General features: G+C 36.5%; 1 protein-coding gene across 2 annotated transcripts in view; it reads left to right on the top strand.

Moving 5' to 3' along the window:
* Positions 1-24,204, top strand: part of LOC129253731 (leucine-rich repeat and coiled-coil domain-containing protein 1-like) — a 36,502-nt gene that overhangs the window by 3,803 nt on the left and 8,495 nt on the right. For both annotated transcript variants that reach the window (XM_064095513.1, XM_064095514.1), the window contains exons 2-18: positions 952-1,312; positions 1,785-2,002; positions 2,756-2,863; positions 5,416-5,474; positions 7,039-7,158; positions 7,648-7,752; positions 9,825-9,924; positions 10,478-10,616; positions 11,031-11,184; positions 16,634-16,733; positions 17,981-18,099; positions 18,403-18,537; positions 19,567-19,706; positions 20,255-20,371; positions 20,755-20,839; positions 22,075-22,188; positions 23,633-23,704. In XM_064095513.1, the coding sequence (XP_063951583.1) occupies positions 960-1,312; positions 1,785-2,002; positions 2,756-2,863; positions 5,416-5,474; positions 7,039-7,158; positions 7,648-7,752; positions 9,825-9,924; positions 10,478-10,616; positions 11,031-11,184; positions 16,634-16,733; positions 17,981-18,099; positions 18,403-18,537; positions 19,567-19,706; positions 20,255-20,371; positions 20,755-20,839; positions 22,075-22,188; positions 23,633-23,704 (2,238 nt within the window). In that variant the 5' untranslated portion in view covers positions 952-959. The remainder of the gene's footprint in view (positions 1-951; positions 1,313-1,784; positions 2,003-2,755; positions 2,864-5,415; positions 5,475-7,038; positions 7,159-7,647; positions 7,753-9,824; positions 9,925-10,477; positions 10,617-11,030; positions 11,185-16,633; positions 16,734-17,980; positions 18,100-18,402; positions 18,538-19,566; positions 19,707-20,254; positions 20,372-20,754; positions 20,840-22,074; positions 22,189-23,632; positions 23,705-24,204) is intronic.

Raw genomic sequence — 24,204 nt, 5'->3', positions numbered from 1 at the left:
GATCAAAGATTGGGAGAGAGAAAGAAAGAAAGCTATCAAGAGGTAGGGGTCTGTGAAATCGACCGCTCTGCTCGAACTGCCTGAGCTGAGCTCTCGCGATGCAAGTCCGCTAAACGCGATGCCGTATAGCGAAGTTATGCCAAATAAAATTTCCATCTCCCATCCCCTGGCTCATAATAGGATCATTGGATTCATTTTGTCAGCATTCAAATTATGTCAGTAAGTGGAATGTTTAAGCCGCATGGTAGCCCTGAGGTCTAGAATAGATCTGTACTTCATTTAGTTAGGGCTTCTGACTGGGGTCGATGGACCCCAGCCAAACAAGCGAGTGGTACGGTACCGTACTGAATTTCCCTGCCGTTGCATCTGGGATGCTCTGGCACTTTCCGTTTTCTTATGTTATTACATAAAATCATAATTTTTTCATTATTTCATACTTGTGTGAATAATATGTCTCCTTTATAATGAAATAAGTTGCAGCAATAAATATCTAATGCACTAAATCAGTTGTCAATCTAATTTTTCTAGTACTTGGAGGAAAAAATTTGAATAAACCTAATTTCATATAATAAAATACAAAAGATCAAGTGGGGATGTGACATCAGCCCACTTAATGAATATTCATGACGACTGTTTTCACAAAATATTGCTAAACTTTAAAATTCAATAACTTGTTATTTGTTATCCGATTTTGATGAAATTTTCGGCATTTTGCTCAGTGAATTCTACTCTATTTATTAAGCTATAAATACTTTCAGCCTGGACCATCCCTTTAAGAAAACTACATTTTCAAGTTGTGTAGGTCTGCATAAGTGCGTTATGCTGCTGAACTTCAGACATGTGAGCTGATGTTGAAAATTAGGTGTTTTTTTTTCTAACTTCTATCATAATTTTTTATTGCAAGCAGGAAGTTTATAATCTCTCAATTCTGTATAAATTCTGTACGTGTAGTAACCAAAATGCCTGGCAGAGGGAACATCAGGGTCAAGTTCTCTGGTGTGGCGATTCCATCAGAACAACAAATGGATGATGTTAGAGAAGGCAGTGGAGCTCCCCATGAGTTCTGCCTTCTGGATGCTGGTGTTGAAAGACTAAAGGATCTACCTCTCACCTCCCAACTCCAAAGCATCAACCTTCATTGTAACCAGATAGAAAAGATTGAGAATCTTCTGCACCTGTCGCACCTACGCCACCTTGATCTGTCTTCCAATTGCCTGACAAGGATCGAGGGTCTGGATGGACTTGTCAGTCTGAAAACACTCAATGTCGCCTGCAATCAGCTGACCACACTTGTTGGACTAAGATCACTGAAGTAAGTAGTGTAACACTCCCAAATCACTCATTTCCAATCTCTTAGATGCAGCTCCCGTTCTGATAAAATCAATCTGAAAAGCCCTCTTAAATTCAAGTTTCAACTAAGGTTAAGTCGTTGTAAGTAACATTGATGTATATGATGGATCTATTTTGCAATGCACACAATTCGTCAATTATTTTTGTACGTTCATGAATTAATATTTGCTCTAGATGTCTGATTTTGTTTGTCTGTCAATAGACAACACAATTTTGCAGAGTAGAGTCTTATTGCCCTCATCTTTGACTCCGGGCAGTACATTTCTACTTTGGTCAATAAATGTTTTTTCCCCTTCAAGGCAAGCCCATATTATTTTATCATCTAATCTAGGATTGAAGTTATTTTTATTGCTACCTGCTGCAAGGTGTATGTAAAGTGTATTTGATAAAATATATCTCTCTTCCTTGATTCTACGATTGATATGTGCATGCAGGTCTCTTTCACGTTTAAATGCTTCCTACAATCAAATCCACGATATCTCGGGTCTAAAGGAACTTCATGGATCAGACTATAACCTTAAGCAACTTAATCTCCATGGCAACCACCTCTCTTCAGCAGAGCATGTGATTGGATGTCTAGCTGGTTTGTTATGCCTTTGTCATGTGAGCTTTCTTCATGAGCAGAGTGACAATCCAGTATGTAGATTACCAGGTTAGTGTCACCCTTTATTTCTTGTCCTGAATTCTGGAATTCTTTCTATTCTGGGGGTGTTTCACAAAGAGTTGAGTGTGTCTTAGAGTTCACACATAAATTCTGTTGCATATGGAATAAAATGCATTAATACATTGGTCAAATAATGACAAGATAACTCATGTTGCTTGGTATTAGTCATTGAGATTGTGCGTTAAATATCATGTGCGTATCCACATTTAAGCATGACTCGGTCATTCTCAACTGTTTGTGATACACTCCTTGGACTATTTTGGCATTCTCTTAGAGGGGGGGGGGGGGACTTCTATATATGGTCCCAACCATTACAAAGTAACTAGCATATACCTCACACTCTTTGTAATCTACAAAATGTTATGAAAAATTGCTCTCAAAGAAATCTAAATATCTAATGATGTCATAATTCTAAACGAGGCATAAGTTTGTTACTGTGCACTAATTCATTGAATATAGCACCAAAATTGCCCAATTTCTATCTAGGTGTTCACTGTATACTTCTGATGTAATGCACATTTTTAATGATGTGGGGTTTTTTTTTGCTTATGTGAATTTTTGTAGCATATGTAGATATTTTTTTAATGTCTTAGTTTTCATTATTTGTTTTTTATTGAAATGATTTATAGGTGACTATATTGTTAATGTAACCAACTTGAAATAAATCAATTTCATTGATGAAATGTACATGAACAGCTGTGGTTTAGCATCCACTATCAAGTATTATTCCCTCTTCCGCAGGGTATAGAACAGCACTATTGAACTCCCTACCTCATCTCATATCATTGGATGGTATAGATCGATCAGGACTCTCTGCCCAAACTGATGATGGACTTTCTGATATTCCAGGTATATCTCCCCTTCAATTTATTAAACAGCTCTATTGTGGCTAGGTTTATGGACTTTGATCCAGAAGGTCTGGGTTCAAATCCCGATGCAGCCTCTGTGTCCTTTGGCAAGGTGTTTTTCAACATTTGACTATCTCCAACCAGGTGTAGTACATTGGTACCTGGTAGGAAGAAAGTCCTTGAATGCTTGAGCGTATTACTGTATTTAAAGCGCTATACAGTGCGTATCAAAAAAAAATTTACACTTCGAAAAAGCCCTGGGAATAAAAAAGTATACAACATGTGGGTAATTTTTTCACATATAATCTTGGGATTGGGTCTCATCTATCCAATGAAAGTAAAAGCTTTGTCAGAATGATACACTTGAGTGAGCACTGTCCATTTGTGTAAAGCTCGCAGAAATCTGTTTGCGCAGAAATGCTTGTTTTCACGCTGTGTCAAGGGGAAAGGGCGAAATCAAACTTACCCTGCGAAACATTTCTCATACATTTCCCTTGCACTTTTAGTCAATTGAAATAAAACGGATACATTTAAGCATTTTGTAACAATTTCGGCACCCAAATTTAAATTTCAACACTTAGTAAGCACAACCTTAATACCCTTTTTGTGCCAGCTGGATCTGAGGACATACCTGAATCTGAACAAAAGTTTATATCAGACATCTCCAGCATTTTTTCACTAAGTTTTTGTCTCACCTGCATAGCAGAGTGAGACTATAGGCGCCGCTTTTCCGACGGCGACGGCGACGGCGGCGGCGGCGTCAACACCAAATCTTAACCTGAGGTTAAGTTTTTGAAATGACAGCATAACTTAGAAAGTATATGGACCTAGTTCATGAAACTTGGCCATAAGGTTAATCAAGTATTACTGAACATCCTGCCTGAGTTTCATGTCACATGACCAAGGTCAAAGGTCATTTAGGGTCAATGAACTTTGGCCGAATTGGGGGTATCTGTTGAATTACCATCATAACTTTGAAAGTTTATGGATCTGATTCATGAAACTTGGACATAATAGTAATCAAGTATCACTGAACATCCTGTGCAAGTTTCAGGTCACATGATCAAGGTCAAAGGTCATGTTAAGGTCAAAGAACTTTGGCCACGTTGGGGGTATTTGTTGAATTGCCATCATATCTCTATAAGTGTGGAGCGTTGTGGCCCAGTGGATTAGTCTCCGGACTTTGAAACAGAGGGTTGTGGGTTCGAATCCCAGCCATGGCGTAATTTCCTTCGGCAAGAAATTTATCCACATTGTGCTGCACTCAACCCAGGTGAGGTGAATGGGTACCTGGCAGGAATTTATTCCTTGAAATGCGTGTGCGCTGTAATCTTAGTAATTACGGCTGCCAAGCTACAGCTGGGGTAATAATATCCAAGTCCTTTGGAAGCGCATAGAGACATTATTCATAATCGTGATATGCGCTATACAAGAACTGTTTATTATTATTTATTATTATTATTATTGGTCTAGTTCATAAAACGTGGAAATAAGAGTAACCAAGTATCACTGAACATCTTGTGCGAGTTATAGTAGTTTTCAAAATCAGCACTGCTGCTATATTGAATCGTGTGATGCAGGTGAGACGGCCAGAGGCATTCCACTTGTTATCATTCAAAGTGGGTTTACATTTCATGTTTCATTTAATACTTGTTTCTCCACACTTTTCCCAAGCTTGGCAATGATTAACAAAATGAAAATCAAGCTTAAGCCATTCCATGTAATCACAGCTCAGTGTAAAGCAAATATTGTCACGATGGCTTCGGTGTGTGGGGGAGTGGGGTGGAGCGAAATGCACTCTTCGAAGTGTTTTGGGCAAGGAAACAAGTAAAAAAAAAAGTAAAAGATATCTTCAAATCAATTTTACTAGCTAAATTCCACGTGTTCTTCATGATTAAGGTCTACTTTTATTCGCATAACTATTTCAAAGTTCTGCGCAAATCATTTTTCACTAACTTTTCAAAAGTAAGTGGTGCTCACTCAAGCGGAAATATTTTTCGACAGTTATATTGTCATTTGCTTAAATGGATCTGTACCAATGTTAAAATGTGGAAAAATCTTCAGGATATTACAAATGTATAATTTTACAGGATTTTTTCAAAGTGTAAACTTTTTTTTTATACGTACTGTATAAATGGCAAATATTTCTTAAGATTTATTATTGAACACCCAGATATCTAATAGAAATTTTCATCAAAAGGAAATAAAAATGAAGCTCAAATGAAGCTGAATCACATGCAAGATTACATTCTTAAACATGGCCGCCAGTTGTAAAGATCTGAAAATAAACAGAAAATGAAAAATACGTGTCAAATGATTATGGTGGAAAATGTGTAATTCTGGAGAAACTTGACCAAACAAGCCTGACATTCCTTCCAGGTTTCTCATGATATCACTGTTTACCGCAACTACTTTCTTTTAGCTTCAATTACATTATGGATATTTATGTGTACATGTACTTACATGTATTATCACTTCATTGATTCAGTGAATTTGTTCAATTTATTAATCTTCAAATGTACTTCTTACACCCCTTTCTTTCTTTTGTACTAGGTCTTGATCAGTATTTAGACTTCCTTCTATCATCTGATGTAGGCAGTGTTGCTGAACCGGTAAATATCCATATTCTTAAAGATGAATACCAGTTTTGTAACGATCTCAAAATGAGTTTGAACAGACCCCAATTAAATGACCACTCCAGTGTTTTTTAATGAAAAATATGTGCTAAATGGTTCTGGAAAAAAATGTGTAAGTGCTAGGGAATGACCAAAATAAACACAGATTTCCATAAAATGAGTATTTTTCCAAACAATATTAATTAATACACTGTCCAAAATGTACCTTTTTGTGTTAGTGATCATCAGAATTGTCGGTTTTCAGCTAAGATTTCATGATTTGACAATGATATTTATTTTCTTTTAAAATGAGCTCTTTTAGCACTTATCGTATTTAATGATAGGATATCAGAAAGATATATTATATCCTGAAATTTCCAGCTCTTTCAATTAATAAGAATAGGATTTGTATAAAAAAGAAGACACATGGATATTATATTTAAATAGGGCACCCGATCATAATACATTTCCATGTACAGTCACATAATTTATCCTGTAAAAGACACTTTTATTTCATATCCTGTACATCATAACTGTCACAGAGCATACACATGTATATAAATGAGTAATGAGTTGGAACGATGATGGACACATTTAGTTGTATTTACCAAGCTAAAGACAGACTCAAATTGAGCAAAGAATGCTGAGTCAATTTGTACCGATATCACCTAATTGTTCTTAGATGAAAAAAGGGTCTCTTTTAAATTTGGTTGTGTCCTTTTCAAACCCTTCAATTTTGGATATACATGTATGTATAGGCCTACTTTTAGCCATGTTTAAAGAAGTGGCAACATCTCATATTGTCCTACATCACATAGAGTCTCTGTTGAACCCATGCTTTTCACACTCATTGTTGAATTGTACTAATATTGGTATCAAATCTATGTTTATCGCTCTATTTGTTTGCTGTTCCCAATATATCTGAATCTTCTACTGAATTGTTTGGAGTAAAGGTGACTATTGCTTGTTCATATGGTGCTAAACATAAAACATACATGATATGTCTTGATTTACACTTGTCTCAATCACATTCCTAAATGAATTCCACTTCAACTGAAATGGGTCTACTCACTTTTCACTTCGACCATTGTTCATAAGGACCAACATAGTGACTGAAAAAACATGATTATTCAAATATGTTATGTGAATTTCACTGAGCTCAAGAATCAACAATCTGCTTTGAAAGGCAAGTTCACACTGACTACAAGTTGATTTTGATAAGATCAGAAAAATTAGAGAAAAATATTGGTGAAGGTTTAGTAAAAGTCTGTCAAAGAATAAGAGCGTTATGAATTTTTAAAGTTCTCAAATTTTGTCATCACATCCAAACAGCTCCCTCATATTCAATAAATTTTATATTTTGATTGGAGCGTAATGATTTTTTTTTCATAGAAACTTAAACAAATCGTAATTCTGTTATTCTTTGATGAATTATCAAGCCATCACCAATATTTTTCTTAGATTTTCTGTTTTTATTAAAACCATCTTCATGAACTTCCCCTTTAAAGCTAGCATATTGTTGAAATATTTTAACTTTCCTTTATTTTATTATTTCTTAAAGGAAAAAGAAACCCCTGTGCAAATCATTACCCCCAAGATAGACCAAGTCTTGGAGAAGTTCCGTCAGCGAGCACTCGCTTCCTCTGGCACCAGCACCACAGAAAAAGAGGATGAGAAGAAAGTGAGAATAAATTTTTAATGAGTGTTCCATAATAAGAAATGGTCAAATCCAAACATACCTTTATTATGAAATAAATAATTATGAAGGTGATGATAATTAGTGGAGTAATGAGCCAAAGAAATAGGAAAGTAAATTTTGGATTCAGTGAATTATTTCACTCAAGAATCTACTTTTGAAATAAATCTAGCCTGGAAAAATGGCAGATTGGTCAAATGTTGATGGAAATTCAATGCAATGAATTGGAAAATGCAATACAAGTGTTCAACAAAAATCTACTTCTTAGTTTTGAAGATGATGATGATGATGATGGATGATGATGATATAGATGATATTTGGGGAGTTAGAATCAATGGGATTTAAATTATCTTTTTAAGGCATACAAAGTTGCCTAGTTTCATGTTCACATTAAAAACACTATCTACATGAAAACAACTTCGAAAGTATCTTACAATTGTTGTTTTGTCTGGATTCTCTTTCTTGGGTTCGTAGGTAGGACGATCATATGGTGTTTCCCAACCCCATTCAACCAGCCATGAAGAACGACTTAAGATCTTAGAACAGCAGCTTATGGATATCATGACCAGAAGAATGCAGGTGAGGGAGCAAAGCATATGAAAATATAATTTCTCTAGTTCTCTAAAATGTATTTTTTTTTACTCTAGTGGTTATAATAATGAAGTGAATTACTCAACTTAATCAAATTACGAAACTGTTTAAAACTATTTTTAACCATAAACTCTTAATTGCATTGCTCATATTAGAGCTTGGGCTAATACAGTTACCACAGACTTGGTAATCACAGTCTGAATGATGAGTAGGGGAAGGCGGGGTAAGTTGTGACACTTTTTGCATTTTGCATGTTAGAATTGATATGACTAATAATATTGTAGAAATAAGTACCTAGCCTTTAGATTTGATTCTTGGGAAATATTTTTCACCTATATATAACTTTCTATCCCCACACTGGAAGTCATTGTGACCTTTGAAAAAAACGATGTCAAATGGCTCAACTTGCCCCATCTATGGGGTAAATTGTGCCACCTTCTGGGGTAAGTTGAGCCACAAAAACTATGTACAAAATGTATGCGGGAAGAGCCATCATGTCAATTTTTTTATTTTAAGTCTTTTCACTTGTTAGTTCTCTATAAATACTAACATCCTCTAAAAGTAAAAGAATTGTCATGTGAATTTGCTCCTTTCCGCCTGCATATCAATGGCTTTTTAAGGTCTTTTTTAATTATTATACATTACCATAAGAATTACTATGGCTCAACTTGCCCTATGTTGGCTGGCTCAAATTACCCCAGTCCGAACTTAATGCGATATTTTCACATCCAAACATTTCTTATGCATCCATCATCTAAAAGACTATGACAAGAATGAGAATCCATACCTGGACTAACAATATTGTTCTTATTTCTTTATTATATTCAAAGACGTGTGTGGGTAAAAAGCACTTATCTATTTCACACCCTTTTTTATTTTTATTGCTGAAATTTGTATTTTTCCCTCTAAAAAATTACTTTTTGTTTCAAAGTTGAAAACAATGTGATGGGGTTAAGGGTTATGTAATGGGTCATCAATACACGACACCACCACAATGTCTGACTCATTCATTATTGACCTAGGGGTGGTGGCTCAACTTGCCCCTATGCTCAACTTACCCCGCCTTCCCCTATATATAGTTAACATTCAAGGAAGGAAATACATATCAGTTTCTCAAGGGTATAGTCAACAACAGAACTGCTTATATGCAAATACAGTCCCTTGTCCCACGTCTCGCTAGTAATGTCATTCCGTTGTCAATAGTTGTAATTTTTTTTTGCTCAGCAATGTATAGGCTTTCAGCGACGCATGTGCGACAGTGCTGCAGTGGTGCTCAAAATTTAGTGAACCCCACCAGAAAATGAACATATTTATAGCGTCCAAGTTCTGCCATGTTTTAGATTTTTAATTGTGAAGTCATGTGACAACATATTACATTCAATAAAGATTGTTTCTCTGGGCTCGCCGAACATTGTAATGTTGTCGACATTCAACACTCGGCATGAAAGAGTGCATTTTGTGGTGGGGTTCACTAACTTTTGAGCACAACTGTATGCCTGTGGTTCTCAATCAGCACTCATAAATGGTTTTGCAGATTTGGTCTACATGGACAAACCTCAATGGAAATGTTTACCTTGCTACTAGTGTGATGATTGGCTATTGCTTCCACGGAGCCTTTCTCACAGCCTTAGAAAATGGACATCAATCTGACCAAGGCTGTTGTAGGTTTCAGTGCAATATTGGCCAGGTCGCTGTTATTTTGGTAGCATCTCAATATTCAAACATGAACCTCAAGTGCTACCTTCGTGTTAAAGTTGTGAAAACTTGCTATTAGTTTTAGATTTGCGATGCAACTTTTGTGACGAAGTTTAATTGGCCAGTTATGAGCATGCGCAAGACAAGGAGTATCTCCAAATTGTGACTGAAGGGCAAATGTTGAATGAAGTCCTGCGGTGTTTGGAAATTAAATTCCTTATTTCTAAAATCATTTTGTTCTATATGTATGTTTACTTTTATGGTATTAAGATTATTCACTATATATCAGTTTATCCATATGTAATTTGGTTCATTTCTTAGGTTATTATTTCATGGTATACCATTTCATTGATTCTGTCTGGTAGGTCCCTGAGGCTTCACCACCAAGCACAGACAGTCCTGAGGAATTAGGGAAACATGCAAGAAAAAGGGTGTCCAGTGGCAGGACACATGCTCCAAGAAAAGGTTTGTCCATCCATCCCTATTGTGTTATCTAAGATATGCTCTTTAGGGGGCATTTAGTATTGCTCCTGGTGGTTTCTCTCTCACAAATGTTATTTCTGTGCCGTAACTTGAATGAAAGTTGACTTAGACACTGTTTTCATTTACAACTGGTTTCCCTTAAACCGGTTTAGGAAACCTGTTTAGAAAATTGCTTTGCTAGCGTTCTCATCACCATCTCCTGAGCTGCTTTCCAGAGCCACTTCATATAAATTGGTCTTGTAGCGACGGGAACACTCTCAGTGGGTCACATGTTTTGAGCAAAATTGCTTTCTGAGTAGTGCACCCAACATGCACACATTCTTGTACTTCCTTGCCAAGATTGTTTCCTGAAGTTGTGTCCTCACCTATGCTTAAACCAGTCTTGGTCTGTCAAACTGATTTAGAAGACCGGTTAAGATCACTTCTAGGATTTTCATTTCACGTTAAACTGGTTTCCACCTAAACTAGTTTAAGAAAGTAGATGATAACTGGGTCTCACTTTAATCAATTTTTATGGATGTTTTTTGATTTGCAGACACAGATCAGACTGAAGAGAGTGACTTCCATTCAGACTCAGAAATGGGAAGAAGAGCAAAGAAACATGGAGGTAAAAAGACTGCAGCTGGGAGGCAGAGGAAAAAATCTGAAGAACAGGTGACAAAAAACAGCAAAATGTGAGATATCATTGTTTTATTAAGATTAAAAAATCTTTGTTTTTTCATCCAGCAGTGACACTATACAATCAAAGTGTGTGTGCAATATATAATTACATTACATTATTACTCTGCTTTATTTTGTCATGGAACAGAGTATTGACAACCCTCCTGTATCACCTAGATCTCCTTGGTTGCTCCTGCCATAATGGGATAATACTTACACCCCTCCTGGGATAAAGGCTGTCAGCAAAGTTCCTCTAGGCAGAGTAATCCTGAGGTAGCGTTTCCGGGGTCCCGTTTCATAAAGACCACTTAAAACTTGCTATATTTATAGCTTATTTTTATTCAAAATCAAATATCTGTCACTTATTTTTTCTCTCTATCATTCTAAAAGACTGATGAATTTTTCTGTGAATTTCCTTTCAATTGAAGACCTACAAGAGCCAAAACTAAATCATTTCCATCGCCTGCAAACGATAAGGAAGTGTGGACGTCACCATCTAGTGGGCCAGAGAGGACTGTCAAGCAATCTGCACCATCAAGGCGTGCAGTACCTACAACACCAGAGCAAGATGCAGACAAGTTGGTAGGTAGTGCTTATCTCATGTATTTGGAGATGCATTAAATAGTCCGGGTTATAACTGAGCAAGGTGCCACTTGGAGAAGGAGAAATTTTCATATAGTGCCTCTAGACCAGTTTTTTACGCTGAATATGAATATATGAGGTAAACAGGCTGTATCCTTAAAATTAACCTGTGAGGGCGCTTTTTTCAAAATGGCCGCCATATTTTCCGAGAATTTGAATTTTCGTACATAGATTTTGACATAAGCATTCAATTGCCATAAAATTAGATTCATATGAAAGCCAAATAAATTCCCTACAATTTGGTACTATTTATAAGGGATAAGTAGGTCATTTGGCTGAGATTTTAAGTAGAAAACTGAATTTTTTGTAATTTTTTTCCCAAAAATTAAAAATTTTACAAATACATGATTTTACATAATTTTATGAAAAATTAATCAATTACCTTGAAATGTTCCTGAAAACTTTATTGATATACTATTATTATGTGGATGAAATTCCAACTCTGAATCATTCTTTTTAGCAAATTTATACGGTATCAAACTTGAATACTTCAATTTCAGAAATGTCGCTTTTTGTATGCATTTCCATAGATTAATACGTATAACATTACATGTACGTATAATACATGTATGTATAATGTATAGTTAAAACTTAAATGCTATTATATCCGATAGTTAATCACTTGCAGAGTTAAGAGTAGGCTTTTCTCTATCAGCTACATCAAACAAAATGTTGGCACATCGAAGCCTAACATTTTCAGGGGGTGGGGGTGTCGAAGTCCTCCCCCCCCCCCCCGTTGCTATATCATGTTGTTGTATATTGCCTATTTGTTAGAAAAATAACTGTTTTTAGGAGCACCCATTGAGGCAAAAGGCATTTCTGTTATACAGTACATCCACTTTAATTACTTTAAAACCACTTGGAGAGGAAAAGAGTAGGCTTAGTTCTACCAGCTACATCAAAAGAAGTAGCACATCAAAGCCTAGGCCTACCCCTCTCGGGGGGGGGGGGGGCTGTGGAAGTCACCCCTCCCCTTTTGCTTATTGCTAATTTATTTGGAAATTCACCATTTTGGACCCAACATTGAGGCAAAAAAGCGTTTATGCTGTATTATTTATTTTATTGATTTTAAAGAGTAGAGTTCGTTCTACCAGCTACATAAATAAGCGCAGCACATCGAACGCTAGCCCTCTCAGGTGCTGTCTAAGTCACCCCACCGGCTCACCCCCTCCTCTATATCATGTATATTGCCTATTTATTGGCAATTTCACCATTTTGGATCATCCATTGACATGATTGAGGCATAAGGGCATTTCTACTATATATCATACAGCCAATTTTATTTTCTTGCTATTACTTGGAGAGGAAAGCATGGGCTTTTGTATATCAGCTACACATTAAGAAGCGCTTGCACATCGAAACCTAGCCCTCTCAGGGGCTGTCTTAGTCAACCTCTCCCCCTCTATATTATGTTTATTGCCTGTGTATTGGAAATTACACCATTTTAAATCACCCATTGAGGCAAAAGGGCATTTCTACTATAGTATAGCCAATTTTATTTTCTTGCAATGACTTGGATAGGAAAGAGTAGGCTTTGTTTTATCAGCCAAATATGAAGAAGTGCTGGCAAATAAAAGCCTACCTCCTCCGGGTGGCTGTTGAAATCACCCAATCCCTTTTTCATTATCACCTATTTATTGGAAAATTCACCATTTTGGAGCCCCCATTTATGCAAAGAAGCGTTCTGATCACTAGCGTACCTACGGGGGGGGGGGGGGGGGGGGGGCAGGGGGGCACTCTGCCCCCCCTGACGAGTCACAACCCATGCAAAAACGTTTCTTTGCCCCCCCTGACGGGCTTGAGAAACCTTTTTTGCCCCCCCTGACGAGCTTTAAGACCTTTAATGCCCCCCTGACGAGCGCTTTTTTTTTTGCTTGTCAATTTTTTTCTGGTACGAAATCCTTTATTTGTGATCGAAGACCTTTTTTTTTTTTTTTTTTTTTTTTGCTTGTCAATTTTTTTCTGGTACGAAATCCTTTATTTGTGATCGAAGACCTTTTTTTTTATTTTTGCTTGTCAAATTTTTTGGTGGACGGTTTTGCCCCCCCTGTGGAAAATCCTAGGTACGCCACTGGTTCTGATATATAGTTATACCACTTTTACTGCCTTGAAACCACTTAGGGAGGAAAGAATAGGTTTTGCCTTATCAGGCACATATATATAAAGAAGTGCCGGCAAATAAAAGCCTGCTCCCTTCAGGGGACTGTCGAAATTGCTCCCCCCCCTCTTGAAATTCACCATTTTGGAGCCCCCATTGAGGCAAAAAGGCATTTCTGATATATAGTTCTGCCTTTTTTCACCCTTGAAACCATTTGGAGAGAAAAGAATAAAGGCTTTGCTTTAAACAACTACATGTAAAGACATGCTCGAAAATAAAAGCATATCCCCATGAGAGGGCTGTTGAAATCACCCCGCCCCTTTTTCATTATTGTTTACTTATTTGAAAATTCACAATTTTGGAGCCCCCATTGAGGCAAAAAGGCGGTTCTGATATATAGTTCTGCCACTATTACCGCCTTGAAACTACTTGGACAGGAAAGAGTAGGCTCTATCCTCTATCAGCTATATATAAAGAAGTGGCTCTACTATATACCAGAAACACATTTTTTGCCTCAATGGGGGCTCCAAAATGGCGAGTTTTCCAATGAATTGGCAAAAAATCGTAAAAAAAGGTGGGGTAACATCTATAGTCCCCTGAAGTGGGTCAGGCTTCGATATGGCAGCAATTCGACATAATTATATAGCTGAAAGAGGGGAATCTATACTCTCCAAACTCTTCCTCTCCAAAGGGTTTCAAGAAAATGAAATCGGGTGTTTATACAGCAGAAATGCATATTGCCTCAATGGGGGCTCACAAATTGTGAATTTTCAAATAATTAGGCAATAATGCATAAGGGGTGGGATGGTTTGACAGCCGCCCAGATGGGTAAGCTTCAATGTGCCAGCACTTCTTTATAGGTAGCTGATAGAGCAAAGCATATTCTGTCCTCCTTAATTGGTTTCAAGGCAGTAAAAGTGGCAGAACTATATATCAGAGATGCCTTTTTACCTCAATGGGGGCTCAAAAATTGTGAATTTTCCAACAAATAGGCAATAATGCAAAGGGGGGAGGGGGTGATTTCGACAGACCCCAGAAGGGGATAGGCTTTTATTTGCCAGCAAATCTTTATAGCTGATAAAGCGAAGTCCATTCTTTCCTCTCTAAGTGGTATCAAGGCAATAAAAGTGGCAGAACTATATATCAGAGACGCCTTTTTGCTTCAATGGGGGCTCCAAAATGGTGTATTTTCAACAAGTAGCCAAATACCGAAAATTAGTGGGGTAACTTTTACAGCCGCCTGAATGAGATAGGCTTCAATTTGCCAACACTTCTTTATATGGAGCTAATAGAGCAAAGCCTACCCTTTCCTCTCCAAGTCATTGCAAGAAAATAGAATTTGCTGTACTATATAGTAGAAACGCCCTTTTGCCTTAATGAGTGATCCAAAATTGTGAATGTCCAATAGATAGTCAAATACCGAAAATTGGTGAGGTAAATTCTACAGCCCCCGAACATTCTGAAGGGGATAGGCTTCGATTTGACAACACTTCTTTACAGCTGATAGAGCAAAGCCTACTCTTTCTTCTCCGATCGAGTCATTGCAAGAAAATAAAATTGGCTGTACTTTATAGTAGAAACGCGATTTTGCCTCAATGGGTGATCCAAAATGGTGAAATATCCAATAAAATATGCAATATACATGATATAGAGGAGGGGGGTTGACTTAGACAGCCCCTGAGAGGGCTAGGGTTCGACGAGCCAGCGCTTATTTATATGTAGCTGGTAAACTCTACTCTACCCTATATTCTTTCCTCTCTAAGTGGTCTCAAATCAATAAAATGGGGTGTACAACAAAGCACAAACGCTTTTTGGCCTCTATGTTGTGAATTTTCAAATAAATTGGCAATATTAAACAAAAGCTCCCCCTCCCCGAGAGGGGTAGGCTTCGATGTGCCACTTTTTTAGATGTAGCTGGTAGAAAAAAGCCTACTCTTTCCTCGCCAAGTGGTTTCAAAGCAATTAAAGTGGATGTACTGTATAACAGAAATGCCTTTTGCCTCAATGGGTGCTCCAAAAAACAGTTATTTTTCTAACAAATAGGCAATATACAACAACATGATAAAGCAACGGGGGGGGGGGGGGGGAGGACTTCGACACCCCCACCCCCTGAAAATGTTAGGCTTCGATGTGCCAACATTTTGTTAATGTAGCTGATAAAGAAAAGCCTACTCTTAACTCTGCAAGTGATTAACTAGCGGAGATAATATCATTTAAGTTTTAACTATACTGTACATTATACATACATGTATTATACGTACATGTAATGTTATACCTATTAATCTATGGAAATGCATACAAAAAGCGACATTTTTGAAATTGAAGTATTCAAGTTTGATACCGTATAAATTTGCCAAAAAGAATGATTCAGAGTTGGAATTTCATCCACATAATAATAGTATATCAATAAAGTTTTCAGGAACATTTCAAGGTAATTGATTAATTCTTCATAGAATTATGTAAAATCATGTATTTGTAAAATTTTTAATTTTTGGAAAAAATTACAAAAAAATGCAGTTTTCTACTTAAAATCTCAGCCAAATGACCTACTTATCCCCTATAAATAGTACCAAATTGTAGGGAATTTATTTGGCTTTCATATGACACTAATTTTATGGCAATTGAATGCTTATGTCAAAATCTATGTACGAAAATTCAAATTCTCAGAAAATATGGTGGCCATTTTGAAAAAAGCGCCCTCACAGGTTAATTTTCAGGATACAGCCTGTTTACCTCATATATTCATATTCAGCGTAAAAAACTGGTCTAGAGGCACTATATGAAAATTTCTCCTTCTCCAAGTGGCACCTTGCTGAGTTATAACCCGGACTAAAAGAAGTGCAAGATATAACCAAATCTCAGGCAGCTCCTTATACTGCCATGAAGATGAAACAACAAATATTTTGATGCTGCAATAATGACCAGAGCGGTATCATGTTTCATAAAGCTTTTCTACAGACATTTCCTGATTCTGATCCCATTGAACAGATTCTGGTATTATAGAATGGCTGACTACATAAGTAATGATCATGATAATATGCAACATTTATATAGCTATACACCGGCTAAAGCATAGCTGTCAATAAGATGCATTTTAGCATTTCAAAGAGTGAATTCCTACGAGGTCGCCATTCACCTCAATTGGGTCAGTTGCGGCAAATGGAGATTGGCGCCTTGCAGGACTACGTTAGTACTGAGTTGGTAATCAAAATTGAGGCCATGTGATCTATAGTCCTAGACTTACTCCAAGTTATGATGGATTTAACTAACTGCTGATTATCTTTTCTGCAGTCACTACTCCAAGAATTGGACAAAGAAAGGGAAAGACGATGGAAAGCAGAACAAGCAGCAATAAGACTTGCTGATCACATCAAAGATCTACAAACAAAAGGTAGCCAATCTTAGAAAATTTACTGTTTTAGAGGGGAGCTCGGGTTGTGTGAAAGATGAAAAATTAATGTGGTTTCAATTTTTCTTCATGTCATATTTTGAAGAATATAGTACAGAGATTCCCCCTCAAAGATTGCTCTCAAATGCCTTCACATTCAAGATAGATTAGCTGAAATATATGTCAATCATATATGCGTAGTCCCATTAATGTGTTTCTGTGTCCAGTGCATGTGACTCTGTACAAAGTCCAAAGTCATATAATTTGTTTTTATCATGTTTGTGTTTTTTTTTCTTGTAGGTCTTTTTTTTCCGAGGTTATATTTTAAAACTTTATCTTGTTTAAAGGAGAATGAAACCCTTGAAACCAGCTGAATCCATATCAAAGAGAAAAATTAAAGAAACATATTGTTGAAAGTTTGAGGAAGAATGAATGAATGATAAGAAAGTGATGAGCATTTGAATATTAAGATCACTAATGCCATGTAGATCCTCCCATTGGCAATGTGACCAAGATCTGTGATGTCACACGCGTACAACTCCCTCATTACTTTAGTACTTATTTCACATATATTCTAACTTTTATAGAGTCTATCACAAGGTGAGGTGTTCTCTTTATGAGAGGACAAGTACAGAGGTTTCACAACATTATATCATGGATGAATCGTTTGTCATATGATTAGAATGAGCAAAAAGAGATGTTTTGGGGTATATTTTCAGTGTCCAAAAGGGGAGAGTTGTTCATCTGTGACATCATAGATCTTGGTCGCATTGCCAATGGGAGGATCTCCATAGCATTAGTGATCTCTACATTCAAATGCTCATAACTCTTCTATTGCTAGTCCTATTTTACTCAAACTTTTGTTGATCTTATTCTTTGATTTTTCTGCTTTCACAAAAGCTAACTTGCTCCAAGAGTTTCATTCTCCTTTAAATATAATCTCCCAAAAAAAATCACAATTTGCATTAAATATGAAAGTTTAAAGAAGTACAGTTAGGAGTACTAAAATAAAACTTCTTTAGTGCAAGCTTTGGGGTTGAAGTTCAATCGGCTTCATATTGCAGCCGATTGAAAGGTTGCTATGACATCACTCTGATTTTGAATTGAATTCACTTTTATTCTCACATGGAGGCTCACAATAGCCTGGAATTTCAATTTTAATGTACACCACTTCATAATTTTGTCATAAAGATTTGAAAATTTCTTAATGTTTTAGTGCATTCAAACAATCTGTGTTATATATCTTTCAGCAAATGAGGAAAGAGAACTACAGGAGGTAGCCATTGAAGCAAGCGGTCGTCTTAAACAGGCCGTCATGAATGAAAGAGAAATCAAATCAAGATTAGCAGATGACATTGATATCCTCAAGGTAAATATCCTCATTATTGTTTCGCCTGCATAGCAGAATGAGAATATAGGAGCTTCTTTTCCGACAGCATCAGCGGCAGTGTCATTGAAATCTTAAGCAAGAATACATTTTTTGAAAACCTTCATAACTTTAAAAAGTAAATGGAAATATTTAATAAAACTTAATGAAGTATCAGTGATCATCTTGCATGAGTTACAGGTCACATGAGCAAGGTCAATGATATACTATTATTATTATTATTTTCACTCTGACATTTGTACTGTGTATCTACGCAAATTACTTTCACTGATCATCCGATTTCAGGAGAGATTGAAGGAAACGGTACAGAAGTTATCAGCATGTCAGAGAGCAGAAGAAGAAGGGAGACAGACTCTAAGAGCTATGGAAGAGACAACCAAGAAAATGGAATCAGAGAAGCTCAAACAGCAAGCACATGATGTGAGTCCCATGTCCCTTTAATCACCTCAGAAGTAAACAGAGACCCACTATTAACATTATCATGTTTAGCAGGGCCCGCTGGGAGAACAGTTTTTGGAACTGAAGTGGCTAATCTGGGTAAAATATGATATTAGTATTATTAACAAGACTGCAAAGAACAATTTAACCAAGAATCAGCACATTTGGATCTTCATTTATACTGATTTGGAGCAAAAAAAAGTTTGATACCATACCTAAAGTAAGCATAACTTAGCACGATTAGTGAAATCACATAATTCTTGAGAAGTCAATGTTGCCAATTTATGGATTGTGCTGTGGGAAAGCTGCCTTTTTTTTTCATGTTGTTGAGCAGCGAGATAATGGACATCTTGGCTTCATTGCCTTGATTTGATCTATTATGTCTCTGCCCTGACTTACAACTATGGAAGGCCAGCAACTTCAATATCTAAAATGCAAATTTGTTCAAAATATTTTCTAGATATGATGTATATTCTTTACATTCATCGTTCTCTTGAAGATTCAGTGTGATTCTCTTTGTTTACTAAGGATATTGTGCTAATTTCCTGTAGAAAAAAATTATGGTAAGGATTATTTCCATACAGTTGAGATTGATTGGATCAATTGTAACTCTTTGTATGACAGGGCCTTGATGTCCTAGTTGAGAAATGTAGTAAAAGGATGGGTTTATATTCATTTGGTCTGCAAACAGTTAGTCTATTACCACTTGTGCTACACCCATTTGGTCTAATTTTTGTTTGGTCTACACTAATTCTCATTTAGTCTAATACCCAGATGGTTTAATTTCCACTTTGCGTCTAATTATCATACACTTTGCCAAATGAAAAGTTGATTCACAAACAGTTTATCTCATCATTTACACTAAATCAAGGTGGACATTGGACCAAATGGTTAGTAGAAAGATTTGTTGGAGATGAACTACGATCAAACCATGGGAATGAGACTAAACGGAAAAAAGACAGTAAAGTCCAATGGCCAATTTACCAGAGAGATTATTTTTCTTTCTTGTAGGCTAGACGATTACAGGAGTATCAGCTGAGAACTGCTGCTATGGAGCGAGAGCTGGAGCTAGTTCGGGTCAAGTCTGGACACCAAGATGGCAAGATACATCAGCTTCAAGAGTTACTAGCGACGAGAGAACAAGAACATAGGTAAGTTACTGAGGATAAATGTTTGTCAATTATCAACTTTTCCTATAATTTCAGAATTTCAGATTGATTGACTTTGCAATACTTTTGTCTAAACATTAGCCAATAGTAATAACAACAAGTCTGGATTGAATATTGTTAATGAGACAAAGTAAAAAGGGAGAGTTAAAGTTTTAGGGGAATACTTCATGAAAGGACTGGTTAGATGTTTAATTCGACAAAGACTGTTATCCGACAATTAACATAGCAACAGCCAGGCACCTATGCTTCTCCGCCAATTAAAACCATGGAAAGTTGTCAGACAATGAATGCTAATGAAACACTTTCTCGGTCATCAAACTACTTTTTTTTCAAAAAGAGCCGACCACAAAATATGGTCACATTGTTGTGAATGTTGTGATCTGCTTTATTAAGTAATGTTACCATGGTACTTCATTTTTCATATCCAGTATTCTTAGTAAATATTGTTATTTGTACCATTTTCTGATTTGATTAATTAAATTTATAGGTGAAATCTTGATCGTTTTTTTCTGTGCATTTACATTCTCTAGAAATGAGCTTCAGCAGTACTATAAGCCAGGGAGCAGAGAAATTCAAGACATGTTGGAGAAAGAAGTAAGCAGAGAGAGAGAAAAACATGAACATGGACAAGTTTTCTACAAAGAGAGGTATTTTTTCTGCCATCCTATCAAAGATTGATTGATTGAGATGGTTACAATGATGATGACGATGTTATAATGATTGTGATGATGATGATGATGACGACAATGATGATGATGATGATGATAATGATGATGATGATAACAGTGATGATGATATGGATGATGGCTATTTCACAGGATTAAGTAGCACACACATTGGTATTGATAATTTTTTTTCTCCAAAATTGAGATGTTGACAAAGCAGTACACAGACCTTGAATATGAGTTTAGGCATGGAAATTTCAATGAAATCCTTGGTTTTAATTGATGATGATGATGATGATGATGATAGTGATATAGTGTTGCATCAATCTATCACATACATTATTTTTGACAATTGTGTGTTTCAGAATAGAAACGTTGACAAAGCAGTACACAGATCTTGAGGATGAGTTCAGACTGGCCCTGCAGATAGAATCCAACAGGTTCCAAGAGGTGAGACAATGATACAGCTATTCAATGACATGGCTTTAATCAATCCAAGTCTATGTCTTTTGATACTCCTTTGACTGACTTCAGTGCCCCTTTCATTAGCCATGGTGATTTGGTGTGCCCATTTTCCCATTTGTGTTGTAATATAAAGGTGTGCCCTTTTGAAAAGTGCCCTTGCCCTAAAGATATCAAAATTTAATGTCAGGAATTATATTTTTCTGGCGACAGTTGCCCAGATGGAAACTGCAGATTAAATCTTAACCAGAGTAACTTCAGTGAGCAATAGGTTTTAGAGAAAATTATTAAATCCAAAGTTAATACCTCAAGTTGAATTTCTATCACTGTTCCATTTCATTGCTATTTATGAACTTATATTTCTTAACATTGTTATGTGTGGGTGACATTAGATAACAACATGTTTTATTGGATTACTTCGTTGACACTAGAAAATTTATGTTTATAGTGTGCCCGGTCAAATAAATATATCCTCACATATTTCTTGATATAAAACCACTTCTCATGGGCTGAAATTTTCTGATTTTGTATGTAGCTTTCTGATGCCCAGTCATTGAATGTGTAAGATAAGTGTTGAGTAGTTCTTTTTAAAGAAAAATAAAAACAGTACTGAGAGAGAGGACACTAGGTATGAGACAACCACAAATTTGTTAGATGATAGTCAAGCATATTTCACATTACTGACTCTTTACTAAAGTATTCAACTTGTGGAAGCACCGTGGTGTAGCGGTTCTGACTCTCGCCTTGCAATCAGAGGGTTGTGTATTCGAATCCCACCATGGCCTAGCGTCCTTTGGCAAGGCGTAAATCCACAATTTGCCACTCTCCACCAAGGTGTTAAATGGGTACCTGGAAGGATGCGAAAGCCTAGCAATTGAGTCTTGGAACTTTTATTGGAATGCTCCCCAGGGAGTGGAGAAGGTGCATACATTGTATGCGGGCATGCAAGGATCCAATGACCAGGGTAATAATATATCTGTAAAGCGCTTAGAGATGTTGTTCCGATGTGTTAAGCACTATATAAATACGGAATATTATTATTCAATTCCTACCATATATAGATATAAATGTAGATCTAGTATTCCTGACATAGCTTGTGTAAATCATGTCGTGAAATGATAAATCATAAGGCCTAGTAAATAATATGGGTCACAAAAAGTCAGTGTGGTAATACTTCTTTGATTTACGCATTTGATTAATTTTATTTAATTCCAATCGACTAGATCCAAGAAGCATATGAGAGATCAAGTCAAGAAGCAGCTCAGTTTAGACAGATGTTGAGTGCTTCGGTAGAGAAAGAGAAGAGATCTTCTGGTTTAGTCACTGAACTCACTTCCGTAAGTCAAATACAACACAAGTCAAATTATCAAGCTCGGGTCCTGAAAGCATGCTTTTTATTTGCTGAAAATCAAGTTTTTGTCTCACCTGCATAGCAGAGCGAGACTATAGGTGCCGCTTTTCCGACGGCGGCGTCGTCAACATCAAATCATAACCTTAGACATAAGGGTAATCAAGTATTACTGAACATCCTGCCTGAGTTTCAGGTCACATGACCAAGGTCAAAGGTCATTTAGGGTCAATAAACTTTGGTCATGTTGGGGGGTATTTGTTTAATTTGCATCATAACTTAGAAAGTTTATGGATCTATTTCATGAAACAGAGACATAAGGGTAATCAAGTATAAATTATTGTTTTGCACACATCTTAGATCACATGATCATGGTCAAAAGTCATGTTTTATTATATGAATGTTTTTTTTGTGAATAATTATTCAATAGCTGTTTTCAAAGTCAGCACTGCTGCTATATCGAATCGGGTAATGCAGGCGAGACTGCCAGAGGCATTCCATTTGTTTTAGTTTTGAATTTGATTGCAGGTCTTAATGCAACTGGCCCAAGATAACACTAAGGACAAGGTCCTTAGAAAATAAAGTGGGGTATAGTTTCTCAATGCAGGATGCTACCAGTGTCACAAAAGGACAAAATATGCACTTTAATCTGATAAGGTCTTGTAGTATAAATGCTAGTTCAATTCAAACATTGGACGTCTGTGCAGTTACATCTCCCTATGTCAAGCTGTGAGCATGAGAATTGGTAGACTAGCTAAGCCGGGGTGATATCGGAGCTCCTTGAGCATCTGACAAGGTGGATATTTGTGCTGTATAAATACCCTATATTCATATTATTATCAGTGTTAGGATAAAATTTGCACTTTTTGGCAAATTTCTCTCTGAGTTAACATCGCCAGGAAGGCACTGCTAAATCTGCTTCATACAAGACCATTTTATTGAAGAAAAGAAATCTTTGCACTTCTTACCTTGTCATTCAACTTGTACACATTCAAATCCAATGGTTTAACACATTCAGTATTCATATTCTTGTATGGGTTACCACATACAAGGTCACTCTGAAGTAAGCCTTTCAGCTACAGTTGCCACCGTCAGGTAATGAGAAATGACATATAGTGTATTCTATCTTTCTTAGGCATTCTACTGTCGACAAGGATAAGATGATATTAAAAAATTAGTGCACATATGAAGGGGGGATGGTGATCCAAAATACTGTCAGATAGTGACAAATTTTAATATGAAATGAGTTCAAAAGTAGTGCACCACATCCAAATACACAAACTTATTTCAAAGTATTGGCCTTGGTTAAGAAGACTAAAGAAGAAGACAGGCAAAATATGACGGTACGAGTAAGAAAACTAAACTCAGAGCAAATCAATCTTTATCAGTTTATATTTATGTGAGGGATGTTCTGATTTGCCTTTTCATTATAGATGGTAAAGGAACAGAAAGGTCGCATCACAGAGCTGTCAAGAGCAAAGCAAGAGGCTATCTCATCTACTAGGGTAAGACTTTAAATATCATTCAATTTGAGATGATCTTTGAAGGTTTGTATGGTGGTGCTAATAACGAAGAAGAGCCTTGTGGTTTGTCATGTTAGTCCTGAAAAGGATAGTTTGAGTGGTGAAATGAAGAGAACTTAATGATAAAGGAAAGTGAATTAGATTGAGTGGGAATTAAAAGGCGAGAAAATCTCTCTTGAGATAAGGTGTAGTCAAAGGACTGTAAACCAGAGGAAATGTCATAACTTTGAGTAAGGAAAGAGTAGATGAGTTGAGGAGTCTCGGCATCGATGAGTAGTTGAGATACAGAGTCTCATTAAAATAAGACATTAAACAGTTTTAAAATAAGAAATTTGAACATTCCTATTTACTCTACTAAATCTGGGATAAGCATGCTTAGAAACATGCTATATAAATGTTGCAACAGACTACTTTAACCTTCTTTGCTGCGTGAAAATAAATGAAACCCTGTTTCCAATTATCCATACTTTCCTTGAATGAAT

Source organism: Lytechinus pictus, chromosome 2, assembly GCF_037042905.1.
Source record: "Lytechinus pictus isolate F3 Inbred chromosome 2, Lp3.0, whole genome shotgun sequence".
In the NCBI taxonomy this organism is placed as follows: Eukaryota; Metazoa; Echinodermata; class Echinoidea; order Temnopleuroida; family Toxopneustidae; genus Lytechinus; species Lytechinus pictus.
The sequence above is the reverse complement of the archived record's forward strand: the minus strand, read 5'-3'. Positions and strand labels throughout refer to the sequence as shown.